General features: G+C 39.6%; 2 protein-coding genes across 5 annotated transcripts; one reads left to right on the forward strand and one right to left on the reverse strand.

Annotated features, from left to right (window-relative positions):
* Positions 1-466: 466 nt before the first annotated feature.
* On the reverse strand, positions 467-16,155 carry poc5 (POC5 centriolar protein homolog (Chlamydomonas)). Of its 4 annotated transcripts, none has more exons than XM_040019425.1 (13): positions 16,023-16,155; positions 15,357-15,440; positions 14,703-14,844; positions 13,852-13,962; positions 13,524-13,723; positions 12,526-12,702; positions 11,936-12,040; positions 11,350-11,529; positions 9,542-9,725; positions 8,266-8,399; positions 7,842-7,943; positions 7,533-7,703; positions 467-6,819 (listed from the first exon to the last, which is right to left on the reverse strand). In XM_040019425.1, the coding sequence occupies exons 2-13, from the start codon at positions 15,438-15,440 to the stop codon at positions 6,685-6,687; spliced, it is 1,725 nt and encodes a 574-aa protein (XP_039875359.1). In that variant the 5' UTR covers positions 16,023-16,155; the 3' UTR covers positions 467-6,684. The 4 variants fall into 4 exon arrangements, with proteins under 4 accessions (XP_039875359.1, XP_039875360.1, XP_039875361.1 ...); XM_040019426.1 differs by having other exon boundaries at positions 16,082-16,139; XM_040019427.1 differs by lacking the exon at positions 467-6,819 and adding an exon at positions 6,903-7,321.
* Positions 532-6,465, forward strand: ankdd1b (ankyrin repeat and death domain containing 1B). The gene is made up of 15 exons (XM_040019429.1): positions 532-738; positions 1,098-1,198; positions 1,301-1,399; positions 1,505-1,603; positions 2,820-2,924; positions 3,014-3,115; positions 3,282-3,380; positions 3,867-3,965; positions 4,335-4,433; positions 4,508-4,606; positions 4,711-4,809; positions 5,001-5,096; positions 5,474-5,675; positions 5,938-6,069; positions 6,165-6,465. The coding sequence occupies exons 1-15, from the start codon at positions 564-566 to the stop codon at positions 6,218-6,220; spliced, it is 1,662 nt and encodes a 553-aa protein (XP_039875363.1). The 5' UTR covers positions 532-563; the 3' UTR covers positions 6,221-6,465.
* Positions 16,156-21,059: the final 4,904 nt, after the last annotated feature.

Here is a 21,059-nt window from a genome sequence, read left to right on the forward strand (position 1 = left end):
ACAATGTGTGCTTCAAAGTAGTGAGGAAAAAAATGGGTTCTTGCTGTCAGCCATGAAACTGTACCACTTCAAGTTGTGTAAATGTGACTCGCCGCTTCCTTACACATACAGTACGTTTGTTTCCTTAGACAAACATGTACTACTACTGAACTCCAACTCCTTTGTTAATCTTATAACCAGCGTTACATAATAGAAATTTAAGTTAGACTATTGGTATAAATTCCTCATGTTACTCGAGCCATAATATAGCCACAGCTGTGCCACTGACTAGTCAAAGTGAAATGTGTCATGTTAAATAAACCTGTTACTATCACCGGGGATCTCTAGGGTGTGAGCTAGTAAAGTAAATAGGGATCAGCCCTGCGGCACTAAAGTAAGGAGTACACTACCATACACTTCCTCGCTCTTGGCTCTATGAAGATCAGAACTTTGTGAAATTGGATAACACTGGCTTTCTTTACGGGTATGCGATCTTTTTCCTCTGGAACTGAGGTAGACTGTTTTCAGGATATAACCTATACTGTTTAATACACAAAGTGTGGCTTTGTTGTAAGAGCCTCCAAATGGAAAAAAAAGCTATGGCTCTGAAGCGGATGATTGAGAAACATTCTCCTAAAAAGGAGAATCTGGACCCTCGAAAGTGGATAAGACCAGAGACTGTGAGGGGATTCAGTGACTTTGCTCTGAACAAGCATTCAAACAAAGAGACGGACAACAGTTTTGATGACGTAGAGATGTGTGAGTATGCAAGAACAGCCAATGATAAAGAGAAAAAAAAAAAACGTAAAAAGAATAAACAAGCTTTTTGTGCTTTATATGACAGAAAAGACATAGAAAGTGTAGTAAATGTAGCAGATTCAAGAACCGAGCACTTGAGTTTCTAATGTTTGTCACTGAAGTGAGGTGTGACAGTTTCCTTCCAAGGAAAAACACTGTATTTGCTATGTGGGTGTGTAGGTAGTAATGTTGAAAATCTCACCATCTTAGTTCACTTTACTCCATGTTGTGATATAATCCTGCTGTCTAATATGTATTAACACAATTAATTATGTATGAAAAAAAGCCATGTATTAAGGCTTGTCTACTGTGTTATGTAGTGCTTGAGGCTGAGAAGGAGTTTATCGAAGCAGCTAAGAGGAACGATGTGGAGACCATGACGGATCTTGGAAAAGGGTTAAATGCCAACGTAAAGAATGTGGTGCGTCTGAAAAGATAAAGTATCTGCATTAGCCAAACAGACCCAATCACTGAATAAACTTTCATTAAACTGATAACATGTTGATTATTTTGTCTTCCTCAGCAAAATAGGACTGCCCTTCACTTTGCAGTAGCTTGCACAAACAAAGAAGCTGTTAAGCTGCTGTTACAGCGAAGGGTCAAAGTGGACCAAAAGGACAAGGTGGGAGGATTTTAAGATGTTAGATGCGAGGATTTGAGCCAAGGACAATATGTTATGTAATGTCTCCAAGTCGGCTACTACCATTTTGTGTTCTGTGTCTGACAGTACGGCGTAGCACCCATTCATTTGGCTGCCTGGTTTGGCAGTTTGGACATCCTGAAATTATTAGTGCAGGCTGGAGCAGAACAGAAGGCTGAGAACGAGGTGAAGTAGAAGAATTCTCCTCTATTGCTTCTCACTAACCAACAGAGATGAAATACCCTTAAACTGAGAAATGAATCCCATTGGGGGGGTTTTTTTGTTTTCCTTTTAGATTTTGCACAAACACCCTCTCAAAACAACACACTGCTATTCAGATATTTTATTATCTATACTATTTAAACTTTTAATTTTCAGTAACACTTAATAATATAGCCTGCAACATCTGCTGTAATACCCCTTAAAGTACTATATACTTTTTCTGAGTTTACTGTGCAACTATACTGTAAATATTTGAAAGCAGTTGGTCAATTCAGAGCGTTTTAAAAAGACAGGACAAAATGTATCCTCTAAGCAATTTTAAATAGTAACGTCCAAAGTTACATTCCAGTTCTGTATTGGCTAAAATGTTTATTTTGCATTTGTTTCAGGAAAATCAGTACAGGTATTACAATAAAAACAACAAAAGAATTTTGAAAGCAGTTGACTCAGTAATTAAACCCCCCCCCGATCTAGTTTTGTAATATGTTTATAATAACCTTGGTAATGTCAAACAATATTATTGAGTAGCCTAACATCCTAATATTGCCCTGACTGCTTGAAGAGTTTGTGTGTGAATCTATGGTCGGCTGCCCTTCCTCAGAAACCCTGATGCTTCTCCCAGAAAACTGAATTTGAATTGCAAAAACTGAGTTTGAGTTATGAGAACTGGATTTTAGTTCTGAGAAACGAAAAGTAATAAAAGTAATATGGTGTGAAGTTTTGATTGATTTTAATTTTGTAAAGTTTCGAAATTCAGTTTCACAAATACATTTAAGCTTAATCTGTGTAATTCACATCCATATGTAATTATATGAGTTGAAAAATTCACATCAAATTATAAATAACTAAAATGTAATGTTTAGAGGCACATATTTCTGACAATGCTATAACCATAAAGTATTTCGACGTTCGAATTTAAGTATAATTTGCTTAATTTTAAATATACCCTCTTGTTCTCCTGCACCTGTTTGTAAGTTTTCAGGTGCGCTAAATTTCAAGGAAATTAAACCACAAGCTACACGTTGTAGTTTGTCCATTTTTGCTTTCGTTATACTGTATCTTTTACAATGTGGCTTTCCATTTTCAAATACGGTTCAAGATGAATTTGGTTTGCATTGTAAATTCTCAAACAGCGCCCTGCCTGATTTAACAGAAAAAGTTATTTCTTTGTCTGTTTCAGGAAGGACTCAATATTTTGCACTGTGCTGCCATCAACAACCATACTGAAATCGTAGACTACATTGTAAATGACCTGCAGATGAAAGAACTTGACAAGGATGACCTGGTATGCAACTTGCACAAAACAATTGTGTGGCAAATTTCATTTTGCATGCACTACATGTGATTACCTGAGCCTCTTTTCTTGTGTTTCAGTCAGAACACCGAGCATTTGCACTGGCAGCAGAACACGGGTGTGTTAAGATGTTACAGGTGCTCATGGAGCCATACAACATGGCCACCATGAAGCCCAACAAGGTGTGCACGAGGACTTATTTGTGCGATTTTGCTGCATCTATTTCAGAGTATATGGCTGTTTATGCTCACATGTGCCTTGAGTGCACATTTCAGTGTCACACCTGCAAGAAAGCTCAAAGTCAAACACTCTTTGATGCAAGCTGTTTCCCTCCCTCCCTTCTGCCAGAGAGGGGACACGCCCCTGCACTTAGCTGCCAGGAACGGCCACTTGGATGTCGTCCAACTGCTGCTGCAGAGCTTTGATACTCGGGATGAAGTCAATATGGTAGACAATCAGTGCAAACATCCTCTCTATCACGGTTTGGTTTGTGACAGTGTGAGCTCAGCGGCTAATCCACTGCTGGATGCTGGCTCCACTTGGGATCAATTGAGATGAATCAAACATCTACCGGTTAGTATAATGACACATTTAGCTTTCTGGATCGAACTTTGGCAGGTAACAGGTAAACTGAACATGATAAATGTGTTCCTTTGTATTAGTACTGATGTGGCTTAATGATGCATTAAAGTAAGAGATAATTACAAAACCTTACCCCCCAAAAGATCTGCAGTAACTAATTTATTTGCTGGCATTTAATTGAATGATCCAAGCCAACGTTCCGTCAGTGTAAAGAAATTCTACTTTGTCATAACTAATAATAATAATAATAATAATAATAATAATAATAAATAATACCGGTAACTTAAAATGTTAATTATGTTAGAAGAATTTTCCATTTCCATCATTGCTGATGGATGTTCTGTGCTGCAGGATGGTGAGACCGCTCTGTACCAGGCTGCAGACCACGGTCAGGGAGAATGTGCTCAGGTCCTGCTGGAGGCCGGTTGTGACCCTAACATACTCACAGTGGTACGTTCAGGCAGTATACCCGGCCAAGTTTTACTGAACCAGTGCAGGCTAAGAGAAAAATACACACATCAAATACTTACAGTAATCAATGTTCATAACATGCAAGTTCAGAAAATCATGTGTTTTCTTTGGTAACTTTTGTTTGTGTACCGGTGTATTTTTTATTTTTTTTTTAACCATTTGGTGGCGTTTTTTGGTACTGTGTAGATTCAAATAACTAAATACCTTTTCTACTGTTCTGCTTTTAACCGTACTACTAATATAATATGCATTATGGTGTTTATCCTGAAAAATATGTCATAAACAAAATCAGTTTTTAAAGATTCTTCTAGACATAGTACAACTGCACTCACTTTGTACTCTTTGTAGGCCAAATGCAGCGCTCTCCATACAGTTGCAGAAAAAGGAGACGCGGCTCTTGTTCAAGTTCTCTTACAGTACAATGCCCAGGCGGACTTTCAAAATCAGGTAAGTAAACAACCAGATAGGAGGCAGTGGTAGAGTAATCCATCTTTTATGAAGCATAATATTATTGCTCTCAGGATCTAGAGACACCTCTCCACCTGGCAGTGAAGAACAGTCACATCCCTGTTATCTACTACCTATTGGAGGCTGGCTGCAATATCAATGCCACAGATAAGGTACAAGCTCCTGCCTAAGACAGTAAAATAAAGCATCCATGAACATAATGTAGACAAACTAATTCCTGCTTATCGTTATGTCGTGTCATGCTTTGGACTGTTAGAGGTCCCAGACAGCTATGCACATTGCTGCTGAGACTGCCAAAGCTGAGGTTGTGGAAATGCTTCTTAAAGCTGGGCCTGATCTAACAGTCAAGGACCGGGTAAGATGCATTTGTCATATTAATGAAATTAAACTGTATACTAATGCTATCCAAAAAGCAAAAAATGATAATTAATGTAAGCCTTTGTCGCAGCATGATAGATTGAAAATACAAGAAAAATCAAACTAAATGCAATCTCTTGCAGTTTTAATTGAATTTGTTTTTCACTGTACATGCTGGATTCGGAGTAGCAGGGTAAGACTGCTCTGGGTGTTGCAGCCAGAGCAGATGAGGTAAACATTGTGGACATGATCATCAAAGCAGAACGATACTATGACCAGAAAAAGGTGAGGGGATAATCAAATGATACTTGTAACTATCACGAGCATAATCCATTCGCGATGCTTTGAAATCAATAATTACTTTCACCATGAATGATTCAGTGTCACATCCTCGATTAGCTGAATCCCCTCTAATTCTATTAAAGCATTCACTGTAAAAGTGATTTGGAGTCCAGAAACATTCGACATACGATTTATCATCAGTTTAATTAAGAATATGCCTTATTCTCCTCCATTATTGATTTTCAAAATGTTTCACTCTGACATTTATATTGCTAATCATACGTGTTAGTGTCTTGCCAAAATTTTCTTCCTGTGCCCCTCTGTTGTCTGGAGAGTGTGGCCTTTATCAGCCTGCTGACATGATTTAATTGCCCTTTCAGGCTAACCCTGAGCTTAATGAGATTGTTCGCACCGAGCATGCACTGACGTTCAAATTTGACCGCCGCAGTGAGAACAAGGAGCTGTATTCGATGGCCTGGCGCCTGGCGTACAAGCTGCTGAAACCAGGAGACTGGAAAAGACTGGCAACACACTGGGACTTTACTCAGGAGCAAGTGTCTGCCATTGAGGAGCAGTGGACAGGTGCCATAACTCACACACTGACAGGGCAGGTTTCTGCTGTGCATTTGGCAACCCTCTGAAAATCTAACTTAACCTTCTTGAGTCAAACACATTAATTAAATACCCTGAAATCTTAGGTAAAAAAATGAATATCCCAGTATGACATTAAATGACATTGAAATTTTTACAGCTTATTTTCCAAGTTGTAATTTGGTATCTTTAGGGTATTTTTTGCAGGTTGACCTTTTTTTCTGAACTTAAAGGGTTGTGCGTTTACCTGCAGGTCAGCACAGCTATCAAGAGCATGGGAACAGAATGCTGCTGATCTGGCTTCATGGGGAGGAGCTGGCTCTGAAGGCCCCGGGTAAAGACCTCTACCAGGGCCTCATCTGCACTGGGAACACGAAAGCTGCAGGTACACTCTGTTAACAAGTATGCCGATAAACAGAAATTTATGTCTTCTGCACCGCCTGTTCCAAAGTTTTACTTCATCAAATGTTCGTCTTTCAGATAAGATTCGACTGGAGGCAGAGCAAGTCAGCAGTAAAAGATGTACCATTTCATGAAGAGGAACACTGCAGTATTTACACTGTTCGCATCATTGTCAACGAAGCATCTCTACAGGACTACTGCAGTGAAATAATTTATTTTAAAAATAACGTTGTGCATCACACCATTAGCATATAGCTTTGGTTTCGTCATGTAAACAACATGTGCTGTTGGATGGTCGCCTTGCAGTACACTTCAGTACACAGTTATCTGTGCATAATTTAAAGCAAAGTAATAAATGTTCATTTTGGAATTCTCTGAACTTTTGTTCCATCTGTAATAATTACAAATGAAACACATTCACATTTAAAACTCTAGGGTAATAAAAATTATATATATATATATATATATATATATATATATATATATATATATATATATATATAAATAAAATGGCCTTCATATCAAGACAGAAAATTCCATCAATTTGGATTTTTGCATAGCTGGTCTTAAGGAAGATCTTTGACATATGTGCGTGTCATCAGTCAACTACTTTGATGGAGTGTGTATGACAGGTGCTGCTGTGCGTTCTGGAGGAGGCTCTGCCTGCAGTGGACATGTGGCCCTTTTGGGAGGAGCTTGGAAATTTAGCAGCTGTGGCTTGCCCAATGGTGAGCTAAAAGAAAGCAAAAAAAACAAACAAACAAACAAACAAAAAAAAGTTTAAATTGCTTTTCTAATTTACATAAACAAAGTTGCATTTGAACAACGTGAAAAATAAAGGGTGCCTTTATAAAGTTAAGTGATTTTGCTTATAGAAAAACAAAAATCAAACAACACAACAATATTAAAGTCTGTTGTTTTAATTCCTATGATGTAGGCATCTTCTCATGCACCCCTGGACTGCTTCCAGCATACCTGATTTTATTTTTTTAAGATCAGTCCGATTATCACCATTTGCACTGGGAACTGAGATTTCCCCACTGACCAAAAAAAACCCCAAAACATCAACTTTTGTTTCAAGGTGACAGAATTTTTATTGGTGATGAGAGTTTGGGCTTGGGCTAAAACCCAAAGACCAAACTGCAGTTTCCAGTATAAAACTTTGGTGCTCTGGTGAGTCCTCGAGAGTCAGATTATCAATGCAGACATCAACTATAAGGTCCTGGAGAAACCAGCTGATGTGAAAAATAATGCAAATTGAAGTGTAGGGTTTAAGTGCAAAGTCACTTGAAAACCCTAGAGGGAGCAGTCTAAAAGCAACAGCTGTGCTAGATGTGGTCCGAGATACGCAACAACATGACCTTGAAGCTAAAACTGTGCAAAGATTCATAAGTATATGACTGCAAGACTCGTAAAGGAACAGTATCGATGCATCACATCACATACCTGCGTAACAGGATGATGCCGTTCGACTACCACAGAGCTCATGGGTGGAGCCACTCCCATCACCTGCAGGCTGCTACGTCCCACCTTACTGATCTCATGGCGCGCAGTGACACGAGCCGTTACAGTCTTTGAGGATTTTTGTTGACTTGCTGTGACGACACGAGTACCTACCTAAAACAAGCAATATTTTTAGTGGTATATACAAATGTGATTTTTGATGAAGAGCTTTAGATGGCACAGTACAGACAACAAAGCAGGACATAGATTCAGCTGCTGTTGGTAGTTTGTCTCTATATGTCTGACACTAACCTTTTTGTGGGAACTTGCAATTCCCCCAAGAGGGAGTGAGCTGTGCACCACTGTAGTGGGAGGGAGTGCTTCTTCTTGGGACATGGGGGCACCAGAGCCCATCTACAAATAAAGGCAACAAGTGAACACAGGATCAGGATTTGGGATTTAGAGGAAGTTAGTCATAGTGCATCTAATTTAAACAAAAAGTATAACAAAGGAAATTCAAGACTGCTCTACAAATTCTTCATTTTTAGGGCAATCACATGATTTATATGTGAAGCCAGAATTGTCTGCGACATAAAGTAATAAATAATCAAAAGAACAAAATGATCCACGTGAAAGGACATGCTTAACATTCAATAAATACATTTCAAGAACCACGAGTGATTTGGAAAGACACTGTACTATGGTGTGTTTTCATTATAAATTAACAGTGACTTGCCACATCATCTGCTTCACTGTGCGACGGGCCTGGGTGGTCAAAATGGACTGGACTGAACTGTGTGGAAGAGGTGGCATATGGCTGGAGCTGAGCCATGGCAGAAGAGCCACGCCCATCCTCACGAGGCAGAGGAACTACGACACAAAAAAGAAACCTTCATTGAGTCATTAGGACTCAGTAATAACTTATTTTTATTGTAGTTACACAAAAATCCCCCTTTAAACTGGAAATTCTGAGTTTGTATTTGAATGGGAATATTTCAATGATCTCTTGCTTGTCAGATGACACATAAAGTACCCATTTTAAACCACAGGTGTAGCAGGAGCTGGGGATTCATAACTTCTGCAAAAGTCTTATAAAGTATAAAATATATAAATATGTGCAGTTTAAAAAAAATCCAAAGGAGAAAAAAAAGTGCTCATTTTTAAAGCAACAGGAAAGGGTAATCAATTAACCGCCCTGGCTGACAGCATCGTATTAACATACATTTCAGTTTGGAAGACTCATTAAACCTGAAAGCAGATGGATGAGCAGATGCCCATGCTAGGCTTCATTTCTACATGCTAAAGATAGTAAGATCCAAGTCCAGCAGCCATGGTATCAACAAAAAAAAAAAACAAAAACAGATTCAGACAACAAATCTGACGACAGGTGGTGTAAATATAATGATGAGATATTTTTCCCAACTCATGCCAGTGGGACGTCTTGGTGATAATCATATGATGCTAGTATTTTAAACACCGCTGGTCTGAGTTTAAGGTTTTCTACTGAAGTGTCAGGTAATAGTCCAAAGCTCTTAATCCAATCTTCCCAGCATTTACATACAACTAACTAACATTCATTACATGATTCATAACATGGTTCAAAAGGGTTTCAAATTTTATCAACCAATTTTTCATTGCCACATTAAGCTTGCCAACCTGTGCAAAGTACCTTTTGCGCAGTGCTGAGCATATTCACAGATTTAACTTCATTAAATGAGGCTTTCAAGTAAAGTGCAAAGACCCCATTCCCTCCTCTCAATCATAAATCTTAACAAACGTCAATAGCACATGGCTGCACTCTATTGGAAAAATGCTGTTTCCATCTTGTCTTTTCATTTCAATCTCCAAAACTGCGCTAAATCAATACACCGCAGAGGCAAGGCCCACGATGCAACCACGGTACATTGTATAGAGCATCAGTCTATATATCATCCTAGCAGTACATGCTTTAGTGTGCTACATTTCTACGAAGATAAATGTTTTTCTCCACAGGCCACAAATTTACTACAAACCATGCTGATCATGAGCTGGAGGTTGTTCTGCTCGTCCTTCTGTAGAGTGAAACATGCTGAGCGCCTCCATGTTGAGAGCACATACACCCCTCATGAAGGCTTTCTTCATGGATTCTTCATATCGCTCTCGCTCTAATCGTAGTCTCTGAATCTCCGCCTGTGCCCGCTCTATAGCCTCACAGTGCTGTGCACACAGGTAGCAAAGGATAGAAAGAATTGTCGAATTATCTTTTTATATAATTATTTTTTAAAAAGAAGAAAAACACAAGATGTGCATTTAAAAAAAAAAAAAAAAAAAAACAAAAACATTTGATTATTATGTTACAGCCTAATAAAAACACGAAAACATGAAGCCCTATGTAGGATGTATTTTTGGTTTCTCCATCGGCACGGGCTCTACAGTGATTTGGAGAGCACACAGAAGTAATTCACAGTAATTAAGGTGGTAGAGTGGGTTCAGTGTTGGGGGTAACGGAATACATGTACCAGCGTTATGTATTTAAAATACAAAACATGAGTAACTGTAATCCATTACAGTTACCGTTTAAAAAGGTGATATTGAAATAAATGGATTACACGGCGGTCTTTTCTTGTTTCATATGTTAGCCTATGCTCTCTATTTTTGGTAATTCCACGCTGGTGGAAACCCAAACAAAACACGCATTAAGAGGCTCTAATGCCTGTGTCTCAATCTCGCGGCCCATGTCACCTCTACTTGCGGCCCGCATAACGAGGTGAAGAAATATTTTTAAAAATTATTCACAAAAATGATTTAATATGAAGGCAATAGGCAGAGTGTTACAGGCATCGCCCTAAAGAATGTAGCCTCATGGGCAGTGTAGTCTGTGCTGCAGGGAGAATGGACTGCCATACCCGTTATGTGTCTGTGAGCGCGAGGAGGGAGAAAAAGAGTTGAAAAGTACGAGTTGCAACCGACCCGAAACGGGAGCTGGAAGCATGCAAATATAATAATAACCACTGCAGCCAAAAAGAGTGCCTCTGAAACAATAAGTTCCGTTGGAGCAGCCTTTCAACGCCTCTCTCTGTCTCTCGCTAGAAACGTTGACCCAGACAACAAAGTAAAGCTAGTTTTCGGCTACGAGCCCGACACGGAACCCGACATATTAGCCAGAGGTCCCTTTACTACGGTTCGGAGCCGCAGACCTGTTTTATATACACACAAAATAGTTTTCTATACGAGATCGCTGCAAAAAGTGCAGCCTTACCTACTGTCCACCCTACTGTTACTCATTTTATATTAAGATTTAAAAATCTAGCTGGTATTGGTATTTCAGTAACAGTAATAAATCACACAGTAATAGTACATTCATGTAGTTGTAAAAAGCATGATAATATCATTAAGTAATCCAAAGTATTCAGAATACGTTACTGTCATTGAGTAACGTAACGGAATACATTACAAAATACACTTTTGGGGCATGTATTCTGTAATCTGTAGTGGAATACATTTTAAAAGTAACCTTCCCAACACTGAGTGGGTTATATAATGATCTGAAAGTTGATGGTTCAATCCCCTACTCAGCAGAACCTGATGCGTCCGTGTAAGTGTTTGAATGTCAGGACGAAAGTGTTTAGGCATAGAAAAAACTGCTTGTATGAATGTGTCTGTAAGAGTGAATGTGGCTTGTAGTAAGATAGCACTCAGTGCTCAAACAGAGCTGAAAACCAGTCCATTTACCATGATATACTAACAAAAGTGGGATGCTCATTTACTTAAATGCAGAGAGTTTCAGTTTGAAGTGAGCATTACAGCCTCATCTTAGACACACTGTCCCACATGTACTGACCTCTGCTAGCTTAGCCTCATACTCCACAGACATCTGGGAGCAGACCTCTTCAGCCCTTGAACGGCAAGCTCTCTCCACCTTGACTTTCCAGTGTTTCTGGATCAGAGACTGCCAGGCAAACCACACCTTCTTCTTCAGCTGCAAATTGTAGTGCTGCTGTGCCACCTGAGAAGAATGAGCCTGGCGGGGAACCACAGGGCTGTGATTTGTAACATTTACAAGGCAATAATTACGTCTATAAGTCACTCCTGTGCAGCTGCATTCATTCTCGTGATGAATTTTATGTCGTGGTTTATACAAAAATATGAATTGGTCATTTTTAAGGAATGGCATTACCCGATGAGTTAAGTAAATCACCAACACTTGTATGAAAGTTCACATTGAAAAAAACAGCAACAGTGGGGGGGGGGGGGGGGGGGGGGCACAAAATTTAGTAAACCAGCAGTTTGGAAGTAGCAAAAATCTCTGTTACTCTGACAATTTAAAGGTAGAGACGGGTTTTGCTATTTGATGAGCATTTCTAATGTCACAAGCAACTTCTAAAATATCATATCAAAAGGTTTTGAAATCTTCTTAAACACCATACCTCTTCTTTGGCCTCGATGTGCTGGAGTCTCCAGTGGGTGAAGGCCCTCATCTTCTCAAGCTTTTCTTTCTGTCTGTCCAGTACTTGGCTCAGGTTCCCGATCACCTGAAAGAGTCCACAAAACAAGCCCGTTGGTCTAAAAAAAAAAAAAAGGAAAGAAGTAGAGTGCTTCTTGAATTTTTAATTTTTTTTTTTTAATTTTTTTTTGTTTTTACACAGGCATGCAAGGCATAATGTGCAAATTAATTAATAAAGACTTGTATAGGGGCCTAACAAAACACTGATATGAGGACCTTAAATGTAAAAGTCTTTTTTAGTCTTTCATTGCACTAAATATAATATTTTTGCACTCTAGTCTCCTTCTTTGTGGAGACTAGGGTGAGACATTAGTTGATGTCAGCTTGGAGTCCATGATTTTGTAATGGGTGTTTTTACAGTTTTCTCGTGTTTTATTGACGAAAAACAAACAAACAAACAAACAAAAAACAACAACAGGTGATTAAATAAATGACAAATTATTCTGCAAATTACCTGATAACAAACAGCTAAATGATTTACTAGATAAAGCAAATAAACAGGCGTGTAGTCACCTCATCTTTCCTTTGGTTGGAGGTTTCATAGGTTTGTAATAGCTGTTTAAGGCTATCTAGCTCTGACTTCAGGCCAGCTGTCTGGGCTGCATGCCTCTCCCTCTCCTTCATCATCTCCAGCTTGTGTTGCTCAACGAAGGCCAACTTCCACTTCCGTAGCTCCGTCAGCACATTTGACTAATTAGGGAATAGAGGGTTGGGCTGTCACAATGTGTTCATTACTCTACTTTAGCAAACATGAGCATCTGTACAAATATCTGTAGTTGTTTTTAAATTACATGAACAGGTGTGCCAGACAGATGCAACTGCACAACACAGAAATCTTGAAGAATTCATCTCTAAGTTTTCTTTTGCTGGACTCAGTTCTTGAAACATCTGAAGTCCAGCAAACTTAAGCCAGATTTATGCTACTGCACAGAGTGTACGAGTTTTCCACCAGAGATGTATTATTTTACAGTTCTGATGTGTAGTTCCAGGTTTAGAAGAACTTTCAAACCCCTCGCTCAACACACGAGTGTACTATTTAACCCACATCTCCTTCTCATTCTAGCTGGTACTGCTTTTTTCCTAGATTAAGCTTTGCACAGCTTAGCAGGTGATTGGCTGTCATCTGCTCTCCATGAATGAGCTGTACAAAATCAGAGGAAAAGGGCAGGATGGACACCCACATGGAGACACCCATTTCCTTTAGAATAATGTCTCCAGGAAACACAGTTAAAAGGTCAACGGTTCCATGAAGAGCAGCGAGGTGTCATCCTTTTCAAAAAGTCATCCTGAGGCTCAGACACATTCCCTCTATATAATCTCTAATCTGACCACAGGCATAGTATAACTTTCTAATGACAATGGCAGAGAAAGAAGAGTGTGAAAAATATCATTATGATCAAAAATGCCAGAAACTATCTATGCATAAATGCTGTTTGCTGCTATGTAAAAGCCCACAGGAGAAACTGAGCGGCTGTGAAGGACAGTTGTACACTGTGTGGAAGCAGACTAACCTTCAGGTTGTTGCTCCACGTGTCCAGAATGTTCTCCATCTTGTTTATGTTCTCCTCTGAAATAAACATCTCCGTCACAACAAACTCAAAGGGTTCTGGGGTATCTGGCCTGGACCTCTCAGATGCCACCTGTAACCTCTCTGAGGGATTATCTGAGAGCAGTGATGCCCTGCTAGACAAATGACCTGCCATCTTCTCAGCTGGAGTGGGAAAAAAAAAAGCACAACCGCAGACAGACAGGCAGACTATGGCTGAGAATATGAAACAGTATTATGACAGTTACACATAATAAGTATTTTGTTTCTCTGAAATTTTACAATTATTTTACCACGAGAGGCTCTTGAGTGTGTCGAGTGTGGCTCAACAATCAAGGGGGAGGCCTGTGACGATCTCAGGCTCCTGCTAGAGTGCCTCCCATCCTTAGCTTCAATGGTAGAATCTGAAAGAAGATACAGGAGTTACAGTGAGCAGGTAGAGGAATAGATAAATGTGGCTAAAGATAGATTAAAATGGTTGATTTAAAAAATGTAATCCAAAAAAGTCAGAAAACAAAAAACAGCTTAAGAGCAGAAAATGTGAAGGTGAGAGTGGTAAATAAGATGAGTGTGGCTCCTTGTCCAAGAAAGCATTTATGTCAATATCTTAATTAAATTCTGCAGGGAGGGAGAAGAGAAAGCCTGCACTCTAAAGAGCAGTACGGGCAGAGTGCCAGGAGATCATTACCAATTGGCCCGTCTGCTTTCTACATCCTCGTGCACTACTCCGTGACAGTTAAAGCACTAAACCTCAGATGAGAGTCACAACAGGGGAGGAAACTGATGGAGTGTTTAAGATGTGGGTATTGCAGGGGAAAGAGATAGGGGGTACAATGTGACAGACTGATATCTAGCCTTTTACACTGGTTTAAAAGATGAAAATATAAAGCTGATGAATACACACACACACACATTTTCTCCATATTTTGATGCCAAATCCTTTCTGACAGACGATCATTTGATGCAGACAGTGTCTGGAAGGGCTCATATTCAGTTTCAGTCAACCAGTCCCGGTGAACTGTGTGTCTGTTTTGTTTTGTTGCCTCTTTTTCTAAGCTCTCTAGACTAACATGACCTAGATGTCTGTGAACCTACACAGACATGTGTATGAAAGTGTTCTTCATACAGGAGGAAGCCAACATACCTGGTACACGTTGAAACTTTGTGCCATCTTTATTTCCACCCGCTGCAGACAGATGCGAGGTGCTCTGCTGCTTCAACTGAACACCAAGCGTGTCAAATTTAGGGGTGATAACAGCATAACGGAGGAGCTCCTCATACTCATCCTGTTAATTGATAAACAATAACAAAGAACAAGGTGGTCAAATATCAATTGAAGCATGTTACAGTTTGTATTTTTCTGTGTATTGTTTCAAGTCAGTTTATTTTGGTTACAACATTTTAGTGTGACTCTTCAATTTTGACACCTAGTGATGCTAAGACCATGTTATGTAAAGCTTTGCTCAATCTAACAGAGTCCATTTGGACTTGCAACACAGCAAAACTACTTTCACACTTAAAAAGGTTCTAGTTCAAGCAACCTGATATCACACACGATTTTGGTTGGCAGACTAATTCAAATGGTTGGACTCAGACAACAGCAAACTTAACCACCAATCGTGTAAAATGTTGAATTTAATATCCAAACTTTTTCAGAGCAGCTTCTAGACAATCTGTCCTTTTACCATTTAATACAAAAACAAAATAGATGAGTATTTCCTTTTAATAAATAATAGTTTTCCAGTGGTGGAAACATGGGTCCATAGAATTATGAGTGTAAATAAAAGCACATTTTCACCTGAAGCTCAGAGGACACGGAGCTGCCCCGGTCCGAGTCTTTGGGGAGAACAGGACTGGTTGGTTCTTCTTCGTCTGAGGACATCTAAACACAGAGATATACAGCGTCATAGTGCTAGTTTAATAACACAGCATGAGCTATCAATAACTGGCCATACGGACGGGACCTACTTTGGTATGTTACTATATAGTATTTATTTTAATTTCAGCTATGGCCACCACCGTTATCTTTGGCAGCTATTGATAGTCGTTGCCTACTCTTTTGTTTGTTTTGCAAACCGTACATGGACATAAAACATATTCGGATGCGTTTGATTTATAAAAGAAACTAATACTTATTTCAAGCTACAGCTGAAGCCTTCTGTTTAAGTTTCTTTAGCCCAAACGCTAGTTTCTACATTACAAACTAATGAAGGTACACACAGAGTAAACAGAAAACTTCCTCATGCACAAAGAAATCCACGAATATGCTTATCTGTACGCTTAAAAAAACTTTACATTTTTCTATATTTTACTCATTTACAGGCGCATTAATTGATCGAGTTAAACAAACATCGTTAGCTAAATAAATCAGAGCTAAAGCTAAAACAGAAATGGAGAAGTGGAGATAGAAATACAGCTGCTCATAAAAAAAAAAAACTAAACTACTTGAAGTGAGTATATCTACCTCTGTAAGTAGCGCCGCTTTTCGGAAACTTAACTATTTTATATAACCATAAAAAGTACCACGCTTGCCCGTTTCACAAGTCGTCAGTTGAAAGGTGCTTGCTTTGCCGTTTCAAACAGCCTGGCTCTTAAACAACAGACTCTCTGATTGGCTACTCTTTCTAACTGGCCCTACTATGTCGCCTCTGATTGGTTAAACTATTCCTATGGCAACGATAAGCGGAACGAAGCTACTTGTCTTGTGTTTTAAATATGAAAGGTGTGCAAAACCTTTTACTGTGATTTTGGAAAATATTTTTTATTTACTTCACACTTATTTTAGCCTCCAGTGTCACAGTGCCGTAAGTATCAGGGTTTTAAACTAAAGGAATCATGGTGATAGAGGCAAATAGGACCTCTTCTTTTATAACAGGTTGAAAATTAATACTTGAAAGACCTACTTTAATTGCCCCTAGAAAGTTTCGGGTTTGCTCACTTTGCTAAAGTTACAAAAATGATTGGCTCATTTAAAGAGCAACATGGTTTCCATATTGTGTTTCAAATGCAGTCTGATGTTAGCTGAGATTATCTGATTAAGTTCATTTTCATGAGGAAGTAAACTCACCTGTCTTAGGAAGGTGTAGGTCATTGGGGAATACCACCACCCAGTGAACCTCCCTGTGGTCATTTCTCTATTGTTCATAAGCCCAAATGCAGATACAGACAAGGGTTCTCAATCTGAATTGCAGCAGTGCCTTAACCACTTGAGGACTTATTAGTACTTAACAGTATTATGGCACATATGTGGGATAGGCCTTAACGGCTTGGCAATAGTAGCCTGGGACGGACTCCTGAGAGAGGAGACATATGGTACCTCTCAGCCATGGCAGAGCTGAAAGCAGCACTGTTGGACTAGAGCCTCCTCACCAGCTGGCTCAGAGTACTTCACTGTCCGAAGGTGTCCAGTCAGCATTGTTATAAGACCTGCAGCCTGACATTAAAAAAAAAGAAAGAAGTAGTGACTTTGGTAATCTTCCCCTAAAACAACAGACTTAGAGGAATCGCACAGTTTTGGATGTAATACATTTTCAAATCAAATATACTGTACTTACTGGAAGCAAGACCTGGCACAGGCAACCCTCAGCACACACAGACACACACATTTTATTACATGTCTTGACAGCTGACGCAGGCTGTGAATTTGAACCAGAACTGTGAGGCGCAGAGGATAATCCTAGCTGCTCGGCGGGGAGTGGAGGTTTCCTGTTGAATGACAGGAAGCTGTAACTCCCCACAGATTACTTATTTCCATTTCGGAGCAGATGATTCACATGTTTTGAAAGGTTTCAGTGATGCGTTCATCGCAGTTTCTCTTTCGAGGTGATTTTTTTTTTGTCATTCCAGCATGGTGTTGCTTTGCTTCTCTGGTTTTCTGTCATGTTGTGGTATATTCCTAATTTTCTGCACTTGTCTTTCTCTGTAGGAAAGTTAAAATGACAAGGACTGGCTAAGACTAGACAATGACAGGATTTGCATATAAAAAGCAAAAGAAAAAGAAAGAAAGAAAAAAAGCAAAAAAGCAAGGAGTTTTAGACCCTTGTGCCATCTTTTTGCAATGCACAATACAACACATGGCAGATAACTGTAGATGTGTTTAATACTGCCCAGGCTCTTCTTGTCTGCTACACGATTTCTTTGCCTTGAATGCCCGTAAATTGTATCTTGCATAAGATTAAATAAAGTTAAGTGTAGGTATGACATCTAAATTAATCTAACTAACACAGAGCAGCAGTTAAAATCTAGGCAAATTATTTGAAACAATCTCTGTTCTTTGCAAAATGTTTTTCTTTTGCTGCAGGAAAAAAAAGTGATAAACTACTGTTGATAAGTGGTTAGATTACACCCGGCATTACCACCTAAATGCTTTCTTTAGATCCCTTTTGTGAATTTCACCTTCCTCTCAGTAAAAGAAATGCACCTGGGCTTGTGTGTTGAAATGGGATTCAGCTCACATTCTTCTCCCACAGCCTGTTCAATCTGTTCCAGGACAATAATCACAATCCATTTGACTTTCTTCCCTCTGGTATTTTAGCTCAGCTGCGTTAGACTATCCAGGACCTTGCAAAGGTAGACAGAAAAGAAATGAGAAAATAATGTTTTGAGCTTTTGCATGTTTACCTTGTTACCAAGCCTTTCCTTGCTCAACTTTTATTTTTTTCCCCCAGAGAATTTAAATTTAAGAGATTGCAGAAATGTATGGTATTACAGCCCTTTTCTTTTGTCCAGCACGCATCATTTCATCTGTTGCATCTGATGGTGGAACGGTGGATTACAAACTTGGTGTAAAATTGTTTCTGCCCTTGATCGATTTTCAGTCAGACCTACTTACAGACAGCCATAACTCCTGAAGACAACAACTAATGTTCTATCATCAATCGTAATGTTATCAACCAATTTTTCCCATATATGAGACAATAATGACCTCTCACTGAAGACAATGTTACCAGAACTCATCTTAGAGTTATTCATCGCTGCCTGCTGTTTTCAAATTAGTTTTCATTACATGTTGATGGAGCGGGACTTCCCCCTTGGGCCACTCTAATCCATCACATCTCTCTATCAATGACATCCGTGTCTTTTTGTTTTGCTCTCTAGGTAGCAAATTCACCGGCACTTCTAAACACATACCTACACACAGATGAGATGCAACAAGTCAACAGATTTTCTTATATCAAATTCGAAACGTATCCCTGCAGTATGACTAAAGCTGAATCTAGTATAAAGTGGTCAGCAGTATGAATGTAGATGAGCGGTGGAGGTGGACAGCAAAAGATGGAGGCTAAATCAGTTAACCAGGGCTTCTATCTCCACAAGACATAAGCAATTACCATCAGTGTCCACATCTGTTATAATCTGGATGAAGATAAGCAGCAGACAGTTGTTCCAGTGTAATTTATCAAGGAAAGCTGATGCAGCAGGTACCACATCCATATATCAGACTTATATATGGGACAATATAACTGGCTCATCTTGCTTTGCAAATAAAAAGTTGCTGGTTCAATTCTACAAATTCCCATTGAGGCTGAGTTAGGAAGAACATCTAGTGTAAAATTCAACTTAATGAGCGGCCCCTTGTGGCAAGAGAGCAGCTGGAAGTAGCTTTTTGATGCTGTCCTCTCACAGATTTAGCCTAGTAAATTTTTTAACAGAACTAATGAGGACGTAATTTAACAGTTGTGGCATCGCATAGTTCTTCAAACGGTCTCAGGATCTCGGTCTGCAGCACATGTAGCAGAGCAGCATTACAGCTGAGGAGGTGGAGTCAACCCGTGTGTCCTTGTTAAGTAGTCACTAAACAATGACCCTGTTGTTTTACCTTCCCTTCTTTGTGTGGCTTCTCTCCAGGTAGTCCGACTTCCTCCCACAGTCCAAAAACATGCTTGCTAACTGGCGGTTCTAAATTGGCTCTAGCTATGAACATGAGTATGAATGCTTGTCTGCCTCCTTGTGTTAGTCCTGTGATGGATAGAGCTGTCTAAGTCACCTGCCTCTTACCCAGTAACAGCTGGGATATTCTCCAGCCCCCCTCATGTTCCTGAATTGGGCAAGCAGAAAATGAATGGATGGATGAAGTTCATAACTTAGTGTTGGGGTTTTTTTTTTTACCAATATTTGTCAATATGAGTGTGGGCAGTCAAGAACCCATTGCTTAGTCAAGCCAAGTATGGCAATGGCCATGTTTTTGGGGCACCCTCCTGTTTCAAATGGTAGTCATTGTTTACAAATGCAGATTATTTCTGAAACCTAATAAAAAGTCAGTGTTTGACACACTCATTTCAGCAAATGTAAGCACTCTTTTGTTGTCCACACACACTGCTTACCTTCCTGCAACGAAAGCCTGATCAAACGTGATTGGTCAGTGGAAATCAGACTACAAGCAGAGTGGTACAAAAATCCCTTACATTGCCTATAGACTCTACATACAGGCCAGGCAAAGGCAAGACAAAGTCCAACACTGGCACTATTCTAATAACTACCACGAATAGTAGGCTGTATTTACATGTAGCATGGGATCTTATTAAATTCACATCTATTGTTTGTACATGTAAATGTCCAAAGCTCAGGTAAAACCCCATCTTTATCAAGCTTTCTGTAATAAATTATACTGAAATCCATGAGGATCTGCATGTGTGTGTGTGTGTGTGTGTGTGTGTGTGTGTGTGTGTGTGTGTGTGTGTGTGTGTGTGTGTGTGTGTGTGTGTGTGTGTGTGTGTGTGTGTGTGTGTGATTCTACTGTCCCGTACATTAAGCTAAGTGCTCCTCAGCTCTACAGCAGTGGTAAATGGAGTCTTATGGCTCGGGGCTTGGAGGGGGCTTCTCAAGTCCAAATCAAAAGCAGAGTGTGTCCCAAACCCCAGGTCACTGCTTCTGTGAATCATCAAGTTCAGAGGAAAAGGATAGAGGCCTTTCTTTTTGTTTGTGTGTCTGAGCGTGTGCGTATGTGTTCCCCTTCACGTTTTTGTGTTGTGCATGTTTTAGTACACAGTGTGTGGATCATTTAAAATCTTACTCTCTGTCATTTGTCCTGAACATGATGCATAGCCAGCGTTACAAACATGTCACGGTGCACAACCAGGCTGTCCTATTCACTGCACGTCCTTCGTATTAACAGGAAAAGCGATTGATTTAAAAAAAAGAAAAGTTTTTGAATAATGAAAGTAAAGAATTAGATGCACTGGATGTAACACATCAAAGAGCTTGCTTGTAGATGTTTTCTGCAGTGGACGGTGTTCTGGTGTCTCACTGGTTTTGCTGGTGTAATTTGCAGCTGTAAACGATGTGAATACTGAAAAGCTGAATATCCCTGTGCTTGCATCACTCTGTATTTTCCTTCTTTCCCCCCCTTCCCTCACTTTCTCCAGGAGTCACTTGCGGGTAGTATCTGACATAGCAGCGAACTGTCAGTTGCTATATCATGCTTAATCTAAAGATCCTCGGTATCTCTTAACAGCCTGTGATCGGTTATGTAATTATTATAACGGGACTGCACACCCTTTGT

This window comes from Simochromis diagramma, unplaced genomic scaffold, assembly GCF_900408965.1.
Source record: "Simochromis diagramma unplaced genomic scaffold, fSimDia1.1 OVJJ01000822.1, whole genome shotgun sequence".
Taxonomy (NCBI): domain Eukaryota; kingdom Metazoa; phylum Chordata; class Actinopteri; order Cichliformes; family Cichlidae; genus Simochromis; species Simochromis diagramma.

Bases quoted from the DNA above. Each gene is read 5' to 3' on its own strand.
- ankdd1b (XM_040019429.1), top strand. From the start codon at position 564: ATGGAAAAAAAAGCTATGGCTCTGAAGCGGATGATTGAGAAACATTCT. The intron at 739-1,097 runs GTGAGTATGCAA...TGTGTTATGTAG, and splicing joins TTTTGATGACGTAGAGATGT to TGCTTGAGGCTGAGAAGGAG. The intron at 4,434-4,507 runs GTAAGTAAACAA...TATTGCTCTCAG, and splicing joins AGGCGGACTTTCAAAATCAG to GATCTAGAGACACCTCTCCA.
- poc5 (XM_040019425.1), bottom strand. From the start codon at position 15,440: ATGTCCTCAGACGAAGAAGAACCAACCAGTCCTGTTCTCCCCAAAGAC. The intron at 9,726-11,349 runs GTCAGTACATGT...CTGTGTGCACAG, and splicing joins ATGAGGCTAAGCTAGCAGAG to CACTGTGAGGCTATAGAGCG. The intron at 6,820-7,532 runs GTATGTGATGTG...GCTTTCTTTTAG, and splicing joins GGCATCATCCTGTTACGCAG to CTCACCATTGGGCAAGCCAC.